Source organism: Crinia signifera, chromosome 3 (genome assembly GCF_055691185.1).
Source record: "Crinia signifera chromosome 3, ASM5569118v1, whole genome shotgun sequence".
Classification (NCBI taxonomy): Eukaryota; Metazoa; Chordata; class Amphibia; order Anura; family Myobatrachidae; genus Crinia; species Crinia signifera.
This window is the reverse complement of record NC_139219.1, coordinates 10,953,295-10,966,309: the sequence shown is the minus strand read 5'-3', so window position 1 is coordinate 10,966,309 and position 13,015 is coordinate 10,953,295. Positions and strand designations below refer to the sequence as shown.

Here is a 13,015-nt window from a genome sequence, read left to right as displayed (position 1 = left end):
TGTGAAACACTTGCGTGTCCCGGTCAGACGGAGCGCCTGTCCGCCAGCCTGCACCAGCTCAGGGGATCTCTGTATAAGTGAACCTGGAGCAAGATTTGGCCGCAAGGGGTGGTGAGATGAGGTGGCGTTCCTGATGGTTCAAGGACAGCTTTTCACCCACCTTCCTACTTGCGGCTAATTTAGTTGACCCCTGAGTGTTTGTTATGTACATTAGGGTTTCCTGTTTCCAATTTTTCCTCCCTTGAGGAGTCACTGGGGCAGATGTATCATAGAAGCGCTTATCGCGCCGCTATAATACTTCCTGCTTCGCCTCATTAACGAGGCAAAGCAGGAAGGGACATCGACAAGATGTATTAACATCTTGTCTGCCGAAGCGGGGGAGAGCTAACACCCCCCGGTGATGTCCCCTCCTGGAGATAGCGCATCAGTTAATACTGATGCGCTATCTTCTGTCCCCCGGAGGGCCGCACTGGGCATGCGCGGGATCTCGCTACTCACTCAAGATCCCCAGCGCAGCCCAGACCTAACAGCAGGGACAGCGCTGTCCCTGCTGTTTAGATAGGGCTTCGCCAGCCTGATGCTGGCGAAGCCAAAACCAGCAGCGGGCGGAACGGTCAGCGATGCTGACCGTTCATACATTCGGCCTGCTATCATTTAGATAGCAGCGCCGATATGGACAGGGGCGCATCTCGGCTCCTTCATACTTGGGGGAGAAGCGGTATCAGTGCACATAGCATGCGCTGATGGGGGAGAAGCGGTATCAGTGCACATAACATGCGCTGATGGGGGAGAAGCGGTATCAGTGCACATAACATGCGCTGATGGGGGAGAAGCGGTATCAGTGCACATAACATGCGATGATGGGGGAGAAGCGGTATCAGTGCACATAACATGCGCTGATGAAGGAGAAGCGGTATCAGTGCACATAACATGCGCTGATGGGGGAGAAGCGGTATCAGTGCACATAACATGCGCTGATGGGGGAGAAGCGGTATCAGTGCACATAACATGCGCTGATGGGGGAGAAGCGGTATCAGTGCACATAACATGCGCTGATGGGGGAGAAGCGGTATCAGTGCACATAACATGCGCTGATGGGGGAGAAGCGGTATCAGTGCACATAACATGCGCTGATGGGGGAGAAGCGGTATCAGTGCACATAACATGCGCTGATGGGGGAGAAGCGGTATCAGTTCACATAACATGCGCTGATGGGGGAGAAGCGGTATCAGTGCACATAACATGCGCTGATGGGGGAGAAGCGGTATCAGTGCACATAACATGCGCTGATGGGGGAGAAGCGGTATCAGTGCACATAACATGCGCTGATGGGGGAGAAGCGGTATCAGTGCACATAACATGGGCTGATGGGGGAGAAGCGGTATCAGTGCACATAACATGCGCTGATGGGGGAGAAGCGGTATCAGTGCACATAACATGCGCTGATGGGGGAGAAGCGGTATCAGTGCACATAACATGCGCTGATGGGGGAGAAGCGGTATCAGTGCACATAACATGCGCTGATGGGGGAGAAGCGGTATCAGTGCACATAACATGCGCTGATGGGGGAGAAGCGGTATCAGTGCACATAACATGCGCTGATGGGGGAGAAGCGGTATCAGTGCACATAACATGCGCTGATGGGGGAGAAGCGGTATCAGTGCACATAACATGCGCTGATGGGGGAGAAGCGGTATCAGTGCACATAACATGCGCTGATGGGGGAGAAGCGGTATCAGTGCACATAACATGCGCTGATGGGGGAGAAGCGGTATCAGTGCACATAACATGCGCTGATGGGGGAGAAGCGGTATCAGTGCACATAACATGCGCTGATGGGGGAGAAGCGGTATCAGTGCACATAACATGCGCTGATGGGGGAGAAGCGGTATCAGTGCACACAACATGCGCTGATGGGGGAGAAGCGGTATCAGTGCACATAACATGCGCTGATGGGGGAGAAGCGGTATCAGTGCACATAACATGCGCTGATGGGGGAGAAGCGGTATCAGTGCACATAACATGCGCTGATACCCCTTCTCCCCCATAACGCCCAGTCATATATCTGCCCCATTGTTCCATATCTGGTTCCTTTCACATACAAATAAATATATATTTAATTTTTTTAGTGAAATAATTAAACTGTCTACAAAAACATTCCACAACGTTTGATGTTTCTCTCGATTGTCCTTATAAATAAGACTTTAAGCCGGGAACACACAAGACGATTCCCTCCATGAGCGATATTGTCAAGCACACTGACAATATCACTAACGATATCGTTCAGTACATACAGACCTGCTCGTTGCTGTGTGAATTAGCAGCGGCCGGCGATCAGGAAGACGCCGCCCTGCTGGAGTGAAATCCTGCCTTGCGAATTAATGTGCTCCCTGTGCAAATAGATGTGTCTGAATCAGGCCCATTGAGACGTTGACGATATAGTCAGATTTAGCTGCATGTACAGATGATGGGGGGGGGGTGTTGACCCACAGGCTCACACAGTGTTAATGAGACTGAGCGTTAACACTAAGCGATATTACAAACAACATCGCTCAGAAGGGCCACAATGAGCGATATACCGGTCATTTTTCAAACACAGCCTGTGACATGGCAGCTAGGAGCTGATTGGTTGGTGGTTTATCACTCTCTATTTTATCACTTTTCAAGCTTAGTACATCAGGCCCTTTGTGCATATGGAGCTTTAGGGCTAACTTAAGTTTCTAAGGGGGAGATTCTCTAAACTAAAAATGCGGTAAAAAAAACCGTTATCGGGGTATTTACCGCATTTTGGGATGCTCCAGAAAAATCTGGGGATGCCCCATAGAAGCCTATGGGCTTCTACCGCGACTCACCGCCGCCCCGCACCGCCCAACCGCAGCCCCGCATCCGACCCCCGCCGCACCGCCCCCCCCCCCCCCCCATCTGTGTCCAGGCAGCACAGCGCTGTGCTGCCCGGACCTGTGACCTCCTCCTCCCTGCACTAAGATCCTCTTCCGGGTGCAGGGAGGAGGAGAGCCCGGCCTTTGCCATAATTATCGCATATGTTAGAGCATATGCGATAATTATGTAGGCGAAGATGGGCAGAACTGGGCTGCGGATGTTAGAACATCCCCCCCCCCTAAAAATTTAAAGAAGTAATGTTGACCAAAGCAGCCAATAAGATTCACTATCACTTTCTAGGGTGCAATAGAGAAATCATAGGCAGAATCTGATTGGTTGCTATGGGCAACATCACCTCTATATCATTTCTAGAAGCTTTAGTACAGTAAATTTTCCCTTTAGTGTACATACTGTAGTATTTCGTAAGACGGTGCAGTATATGGGGCAGGACCAGCAGAACACAGAACGGCCTCACACCTCCCAGGTTAGGATTTCCTGCTGTGGGCAGGTTGGTGCAGAACATTCTGCAGATGGGGGGGGGGGGGGAGTGGAGGGGGGGGTGGGTTTGTGGGTGGTACCGGAGTCAGTGCGGGTTTAGGGGAGAGATAAACGTGCAGTTAATAATTATTACGGTACTACTTACATTTTGCTACACCTTAGAAGTATAACAATGAGGTCTCTTGCATGCATTGCACAAAAAGGGTTTTATGGCACATACAGTACACAGAGTACAGATGGGGAGGGGGTAGGGGGTGGGGGTGGGGGGGGGTAACGCTGGTACAGCACCGTCTCTTGTCAAGTACCACAGGAGAGGGTTCCATAGGAGAGAGGAAAAGATCCCAGGAGAGGACACTGGGTGACAGGGAAGAGTACCAGGAGACAGGGAGAGGGGAGGATGCCAATCTCCAGAACCCCAGGAGAACACCCTATTCTTGAGCTGATCTGCTCGCCCAGTTATGAGATTTTAGGCTTTATCCAAAAATGTCAGGAAAAATCTTTTTTTTTTTTCTTTTTATTATCCCATTAAAGCTGAAAATGAGAATTCCCATTTATAATTGATCTCCCCTCAGAGCCCAGTGCATTATGGGGTATAATTCTGGCTGCCTCAATGCTGAACTAGGTCTTTTTTTTCCCATCACAGTGTTCACCGAGCTGCTGAAGATACTGCATGATGCATCTGGCTATGTAATAGAATCTTCCCCACGCCTTGCACGCGGCGTCTGCCGTAATCCCGGACAAACAACTCACTTGTCCAAAAATCTGGCCATATGTTTTCATAGTACCTTCAAAACCCTTAATGACTCTGACTCCAAATCATTAAGCCCTTACATAAAATCACTTGCAGTTGACATGTTTGTTGCTTGGTAATTTTATTTTTAGAATTCCAAGCGCAACTCCGTTTTCCATTGTCAGACTGCCCTCTAGTGGCCAAATCTCTCCATGCTCTTTTTTATATATCAAAATCCAAACACTAGCTAGGCTGTAAAAGAGATGCCAATTATTCAAATCTGTGCCACGTTTTATTATCGCTTTAAACACATATGGTACAATTTATTTTACACGTTATAGCATACTATTCGCTTTATGATTATTGTTCATCCATAATACAGGGCATGCGGCACATTTTCGGTGAATGTTTGTAAATGGTACAATTGCAAGGTCCCTAGATAGACATTCTGCGCTGCTCAAACTGTATTCTGTGTTCTCTGATCAGGAAAATGTGCAGTTTCACCTTCACAATTGCCCAACAAAAACTCTCAAGCATTAACTAGAAGTAATGTCTTATGTAATAGCATTTACCCAGAAATCTATACTCTCTTTGGAGCCGCTTATTTGCATACAGCGGATAGCACTACTGCCACCGAGTGCTGCAAAATACACGGGCACCATCTAAATATACAAAAATAATACTGTCCCCAGGGAGAGTACCACAAATGTCTCCTAAACTGCTCATTATTTTAGAGAGCCGGGACCTTAATACAAGATTCATCTGTTGTTTTGGTGACGAACAAACTTTTTCTGCAAATTGTATTATTCCTGGGCATGTGACATTGGTTACTATTATTAACCGAGCCTGTTTGCAGGTCCCTGATAACTGACGATTAATATATTTTCACATTGCCATCTGCTGGTCACATAGAGTATTGTAATATTGACTAATACTGGATTCTAACAGTCAGACACACATCCAGGCAGTAAAAATCGAGAAGTGGACCAGTGCAGAGATTGCTCATAGCAACCAATCAGCTTTCAATTAGTATTTATTAAGTACACTGTATAAAAAAATGATATGGGTTATCTCTATTTGTCCACTTCTTCACTCTTTTGATTGCTTGATACATTAATGTTGGATCACTATCCCTGATGTGCGTTTGTACAGGGCCGGTGCAAGGCACCGGAGCACCCCAGGCGAGTCGGGGTGGAGGCGCCCCGGTGCCCGGTGCCCGGGGGGTTGTACCTGTGGTGGACGCTGTCGGCGTCCCTGCAGTGCTGGAGCGTGCAGGGGTGTCCGTGCCGCGGGGGTACCTGCGGCGCTGTCACTGTATAAAGCTGCAGGCGGCAGCGGGGTCCCTGCAGTGAATAGAGAATAACTAGCGCTATGAGCGCGACGGCATGGGAAGCGCTTCTGATTTTGAAACCACTTGCCGCACGCTGATTGACTGAGATTCAGCCAATCAGCGTGCGGAAAGTGGTTTCAAACCCAGAAGCGCTTCCCGCGCCGTCGCGCACATAGCGCTAGTTATTCTCTATTCACTGCAGGGACCCTGCTGCCGCCAGCAGCTTTATACAGTGACAGCGCCGCAGGCACCCCCGCGGCATGGACACCCCTGCCTGCTCCAGCACTGCAGGGACGCCGACAGCTATATGCTGGGGATGAGGGGCGAACTGCCGCCCTCCAGGTGCCGGCGCCCTAGGCAAATGCCTAGAGCTGCCTAGTGGTGGCGCCGACCCTGCGTTTGTATCTTTTATGTGACTCATACAGATGCTATGCTATTATTTCAATCAGTGACGTCTTTCCCATTGGGCTTAATGGGCAGTTGCCCAGGGGCCCAAAGATTTTAGGAGCCCACACCAACGGAGAAGACGGCACTTCCCTGGGGAGCGGGTGGCAGAAATCCGGGCAGCGGTGGTCAGTGTTGTCCAGGCAGCGGCAATTTAGAGCTTGTAGTAGCGTACTAGTGCTATTTGCGGGAAGCGCTGCTGATTTTTAAAAGAATGACCAACACTGATTGGCTGAGCGTCTGGCCAATCAGCATCTGGACAGTCTTTAGAAATCAGCAGCGTTTTTCACCCGGCGGCAAATAGCGCTACATCAAGCTCCCAGCCCTCACTGCCGAGATCTCCGGCGCCGCTGCTGCACATAGGTGGGTGGAGGGGGGGGGATCATGGGACAGTGATCTGTTTCACTCTTGCTGGGTATGGAGAGAGGGAGCTGTGAAGATAGAGCTTGGAGGTAGTAGCAGATAAGGCCTGGAGGTGGGGTGGAGAGTTTGTGGGATAAAAACTGTCACAGCTCAAAGTGACAGAAGCCATCATTTGATGGACTTTTATTAGTTGTAGCTATAAAAGTTAGAGAGTGACAAAAACTAATATTAATTCAGGCGTGTCAGTCTATGGAACAAAACAGAAATATGCCCGAACTATATTGTACATGGTGCCAGCTGTATTTATTAATTAATGAATTAATTAATAAACACAGCTGGCACCAGTAATTAATTGTATTAAGATCATACATGCATACAACACAAAATGAGTTTTGCTATAAGGGTTAGCAATGATATACAGCAAGTGTATTGTTATAGTGGTATGGTGACGGATGGCAGGTACAGTATATTTCCCCCATGTTTCTCACATATGTTTTTTAAAAACCCCAGGAGACTTGCTGGTTCAGCTGTGAGCCATTGGGCTCTTTATAAGAACCGGTATAGGGTCCTGGGGTTGGATAGTTGAAGAGGGTTTACCATCCAGGAGGCCCATTTCGGGTCTTTGGGCTGTTAGCCTCACAGAATGCTAATCAGTAACTCCAGATGTGGGGGTTTGTGAAAAGGCCGCCAGACTGAAAGTTGTCGGGGGAAAGGAGACTATGCATTTCTCTATGAGGTAGAAAATCTGCTTCTTCTAAACACTACAGACTGTGACTGGTCTGCTTTATTTTGTTATTTTTCTAGCGAGTTAGGAGTTATCCTGTGTTAAGTTATAGTCAGACTTCAAGGATTTATTTTGATGCACTGGGTGAGATTTAATAGGATGAGAGCAGTGGCGTAACTATGAATTGGGCGCCCCCCCGCCGTCAATGGGGGGCGCCCCCCGCCGCACCCCCCGCCCGCAGCCTTACCTGTCTTGCTGGTCACGTCCCGGCTCCCTTGCTGGCTTCATTCTTCTGCTAGTGAGATGGACCAACACAAAATGTCCGCCCCCATACAGCAGACAGTTTCAGAGAACTGTCTGCTATATGGGGCGGACATTTTATTGTGGTCCGTCTCACAAGCAGAAGAATGAAGCCAGCAAGGGACCAGTGAAGTCAGGTAAGGCTGCGGGCGGCGGATTGGCGGGCGGCAGATGGGCGGACGGGAGGGGGCTAACTATAGCACCACAGCCCCCCGGCGCCCACACATGCACAGCGCCCCCCCCCCCCACGGCCGCGGGGGCTGCGGTGCTATAGTTACGCCTCTGGATGAGAGATTCAGAAAGTGAGAGATATGCTAAGAAATCTCCAGTTTTTTTAAAGCGGCAATCATTTACACTGCAAAAACAAACTGGTATTGCAGTGTAAATAATTGCAGCTTTAAAATAACTGGATATTTCCTAGCAAATCTCTCACTTTCTGAATCTCTCATCCTATTAAATCTCACCCTTTATTTCAGTTTTTTGATTCACTCAATTTTGATTGCACAAAAGTACTGGAATGATTTATGACATCTCAGTTGCTGCATCTCACCATATACCGCAGGAGATGGTACCTGTCCCCATGACCCTCTTACAGCAAATACAACAGTCATAATTTGATGACAATATTTAAGCTTGCAGCCCATCATCTAGCTTCCTAAGCATAAACACAATACATTAACATAAAGTATACCCTACAGTACCTGCAGTTACTGTCTATATGGTCTTCTGGTAGGTGTGTGCCCCACTAATATCTATACCTAATAATATGTTTATTGGCTAGATGGTAACCATAAAGCTGGAATTTTGCTGATTTCTTAGTGTCAATATGTTCACATCGCGCGTCATCAGCGACATCCTCCATCGTCTCTAAATGCAAGAAAATCGAGGGCTTCGCTACCGGCGTAATGCAGCATGGTGGCCAACAGTGCTTCATCGCTGCCGGCATCATCGCACTTGCTTATGCCACTCCTGTCACCCACAATCTTGCTGAGTACACACGTCGTCTAGTGTGTACCCTGCTTAAGGGGGGTGTTCAATCTGGGATTCTGACTCTCAGAACATCCCAACAGTCACAGTCCCAGGCAGTTTTAGTTTCTTTCAACTGCAACGTGACAGTCAGAATTCAATGTTCCGAGTGTCGAAAATTCCAAGGATTGTCGAAAACGTCCCGGATTGGCAAATAATAATAATAATAATCCCATAATTGTTATTTTCCAATTAAAAGAATACTATCCCTTTAAGAATAGATTGAAGAGAAAATACAACTTTTTCCTCCTCTTCTACCTCCTACATCCAGGCAGCTCAATTACAGGAAATCCAATTTCTAAATCAACACAATATAGTTTATTTCACTTTTAATTAGAAACAGGCTCTTTTCTCGTCCAGTCTGGGTTTGTGCCATACAGAGAGAAGATAACTCAATAAAAAGTTTAAGAATTTCTTTTTTACATTGATTTGTGTTGGCGCCGTAATAATGTTCTCTAGTTCAAAACAGGAATAGTCACAGCAGTTATTGTCCACTGTTTCACTGTGTTGCACACTTTCTCCATTAATTAATTGGCAATATGCAGAACACGCTCCAGTCAGTGATCTATACATTGGAGGGGAACATTCTGAGTGATGGCACCATTAATGTTGGCAATGTATCCTATTAATTCACCAGGAGTCCTGGCTGGACAGCACTGAAGCACAGAGCAGCCAACTGTCCAGTGGCGGATGTAACATGTGCAGAGAGAGTTCGATTTGGGTGAGTTATTTTGTTTCTGTGCAGGGTAAATACTGGCTGCTTTATTTTTACACTGATATCAGTTTGAAGTAAAACCCCACCCAAATCTAACTCTCTCTGCACATGTTACATCTACCCCGACATGCAGTGCACATGGTTTTGTCCATCTGACAGTGAATTTTCCTTTGCAAGTGAATCAGAATAACCCCCAAGATTTGACCGAAATTCTGTCATAGTGTAAATTACTAAGCTACGGAGTAAAATGGGCAACATACTGTATGCTAATGTACAAATCTGAATTGAGTGTATTACGTACATCTTTGCTAGTTATGAAATTTGCCTAGTACTATGAACTGGAGCTATTATAAGTGAGACGCAGAACCCAAATCTCCGTTTCATATTTACTTGAATTGCATTTAAATTGCTTTAAAACCATGGAACAAAATTGAAGATGTAACGCTGCTGAAGTGCCAAAGAAATTAAGGAGGGGAAAAAAAGCTTTCTTGGCAAAACTATCGGCGCTCTCTCTCTGTTATTTCAGCAGATTTTCTAAATCGATTTCAGTAAAATGTGAAAATGTTCAATTTAGCTCAGAAACTCTCAACGTGCGCCTCAAACTGAGCGTGGCTGTTACACACAGCAATAATTATATCAGTTACAATCCAGAGGCGGGACATTAAGATATGCAATATTCGAGGTTTAATAGATGTGTACCTTCAACTGGTCTATGCGTTATTATTCTCAACGGCTGCCCAGTGCAATTCCCCCATTACAGAAGTTACCCGTGGTCATGGGAGGCAGAGGAGGCAGTGCCTCACCTGTCATACTACGGTATACTCCAGAGCTTTGACTATAAATAGGGTTAGAATAATGCAGAGATAATGTTTGGAATTTATAAATGGGTATGGATCATATGATAGACAATGGGGGGTATTCAATATGTGGCTATATTTCCACCGGCGTAAATACCGGCACTCGCCTATTCATTGCTGTGATTTCCGACAGCATTGAAAACTTTCTTATTTGTCAACTTTAAAGAGCCTGTCAGAAGCTGCCGCTGTATCAGCGCTGATGCTGGGGCTGTGGCCACTGCTGCAGAATGCTGACAGCCGCTTTAGGGAGCCGAGGGGAAATCCGTCAGCCACTGCCTCTTTCTCTCTGGTGCCGACACTGATCAGTCTCCCGGAGAGAGAGGCGGTCCTGCAGGCAGTGTGTCCGAGTTGTGGCCACTCCAGCTGTCAATGAAGCAGCATTGGCGGTTATTGATAATTGGATAGACAACCACTAGGTCGACATGCATGAAGGTCGACTGAAGGTCGACATGCAGGAAGGTCAATATGGGTTAGGTCAAAAGGGTTATTATGTCGACACAAGCGTTATGTCAACATGGGGAATAGTGACAGTGAAAAGGTCGATATGGTTTTTTTCACCTTTTTGTCCCGAGTGTCAACACAGTCGACATGGACACTGAAACGTAACACCGCGTCCACTTACATGGCTCGCTGCACTTGCCATGCTTCAGGCATTTTATTCCCCCAACACGCCAGAGTGGATAGTAGGGCATGAAATACCGCCTGTCGGCACATGTCGGCTCAAAAAATAGTGACCCCATGTCAAACTTTTGACTGTCAACCTTCCCCATATCGACCTGATGCTTGTGTCTAATGACCCAGTCGGCCTAACCCATGTTGACCTTCCTGCACGTCGACATTCCTGCATGTCGACCTGCAGTCACGTCAACCTGCATGCATGTCGACCTAGTGGTGTCAACCTAATGCTTGTCAAATTAATGCTTGTAGATTTAGCGACTGTATCACGCAGTTGCCCTGCAGCAGTTGACATTATCTCTACCGGCTCCCTCCAGTGGCTGTCAGCACTCTGCAGCAGCTGCTGACGACTTCCCGGTGAGATGTCTGTCACCCACAATATCCAACATGGTTTATAGTCGGAACAGAATTAGCGGAAACGGTCGTTAAATTGTCAGATTAGCGGCCGTCTTTGACAATAAACACAGGATTGACGAGTAGAGAACACCGGCCCTGACAGATCGCTCAGCGCATCTCCCCGTGTGTACGCCCCTTCAGTCCGAATACTTTCTTCATTACAATGTATTGCGGATAAGCATTCAAGCAATAAAAAGTGATAAGAACCATCAGGCAATGACGGGATTCATGCTGAGTCCTGTCATCATAACCCCGCCCCCTATGTCAGAGTTACACCCCCAGAAGGGGGCAGCCAGAAAGATGGTACAGTATGTATAGTATAAGGTTATATTTTACAAGCACATTCTATAAAGTAATAGCAGTTGCTAGGGGCAACCTCGCTGTTTGGACACCAGTCTTCGCACTCACAGATATACTGTAATCAGTGGGACTTACTTTTGAGGTCGAGGTTCCGGGCTCCGGCTGTACTCTGTGTAGTAATTTTTGTGTCAATTTTGACGGTATGAAGATTGCTTGTGTCTCTGGATATCATTACATTGTGCCACTGGTGGTCATTGAGGGGCTTGTTTGAGCTCCCTTTGATTAGATTCGCACCATTTCCCAGGTCAAAAACATAATGCAAATATCTGGAAAATAAATACATATATATTTAATTTAAATATTAACATAAAGCCTTGTAATTTGCTGTAATACTTTTACATCTTTAGTACCTTTATGTTAACTGTAATCTATCTATCTATCTATAATCTCAGCAAATTATAGATTTTAGGATGACATTGTTTAAATTAATATAATCGAAAATGATTTAGCTTTAAATTATTAATAATAATAATAATAATAATAATAATAATAATAATAATAATAATAATAATAAAAAAAAGTCTAAACTCCTGCAGTCTGATATATATGCAGACCGTCCTCCTCAGCAAGTAGATAAATTGTAGACAGTACTCTGAGGACCTCTAGTGGCAAGTTAAGGAGAAACAGCATTTAAAATGATTACATAAAAAATACTGTGTATTTCAAACCTTATAGCAAATGGTAGGTCTAGGACAAGTTATGGCTTATAAGAGAAATTATTATTATTATTATTATTATTATTATTATTATTATTATAATTATTATTATTAATTTTCTTGTATCTGCAATTAGGTTTATTTTTGCGAATAAAAAAAATAAATCTAAGATTTTACTATATAGGGCCTGATTTAGTACGGGTTGTAGTTTTATGATTATTTGCACAACTACAACCCCCCAGGAGGCCGCCCAGTGTGAGATAATGACCCTTCGGTGGGGCAGTTGACGTACCCAAGTATAACAAATAAACAAAATTAATTAATTTCATATTTCTAAATTTCTACATCGGAATGTTTTGGCCAAGAAGTGCAATGTCATTTTTTTTTTTTTTTTTTTGATACTCAAGAATTTGGGGACCACTGCCCTCGTCAAATCACTATGCTTATTGCAGTTCATTGGGGGACTCGGCAGAAGCCGTTGTGACCTCATTGAAAGAGGAAGTCAGGTTAGAACAATGACCAATCGCATGACATCCAGTCTATCAGAGTAATCGATACGGAAAGTAAAGGATACAAGCCTGAGGTTGGTGATGTCTGATTGTCACTTTTACTGTACTCACTTGTCATTGCTGACAGAGACCTCCCCAACTACCCCCATCTCACTCCTGTCCCCTATTCCTCTGGATCGTTTGGAGAATCTTAATAAAAAAAAAATGCTAAAAAGGCATCCTGTGATTGGCTCACATTCTAGCCTTAAGTACCCTCTTCTCCAAGGTAAACTGCAACTGAAAAACATTACAATGTGTTTTGGGGTTTCCCCAGGGTTGCCTACCTGACCCTCTCCTTCAGGGAGAAGATGCTCTGTTCCTGGACTTCCCTGGTAAAGTAGGATTGCCAGAACCTGTGGTGACACCTTTCTTATCAATTACCTAGCTCCCCACAGGTGCTGGCAATCATACATTATCCATACCTCCCAGCATGCCCCTCTCCAGGAGGACACAATGCTCTGTTCCTGGGCTTCTCTGGTAATGTATGATTGCCAGCACCTGTGGTGACACCTT

General features: G+C 46.0%; 1 protein-coding gene across 21 annotated transcripts in view; it reads right to left on the bottom strand.

Annotated features, from left to right (window-relative positions):
• The window catches only part of NRXN1 (neurexin 1), a 1,139,759-nt gene that overhangs the window by 525,194 nt on the left and 601,550 nt on the right, over positions 1-13,015 (bottom strand). For all 21 annotated transcript variants that reach the window (XM_083175246.1, XM_083175248.1, XM_083175250.1 and 18 more), the window contains one exon: positions 11,374-11,564. In XM_083175246.1, the coding sequence (XP_083031372.1) occupies positions 11,374-11,564 (191 nt within the window). The remainder of the gene's footprint in view (positions 1-11,373; positions 11,565-13,015) is intronic.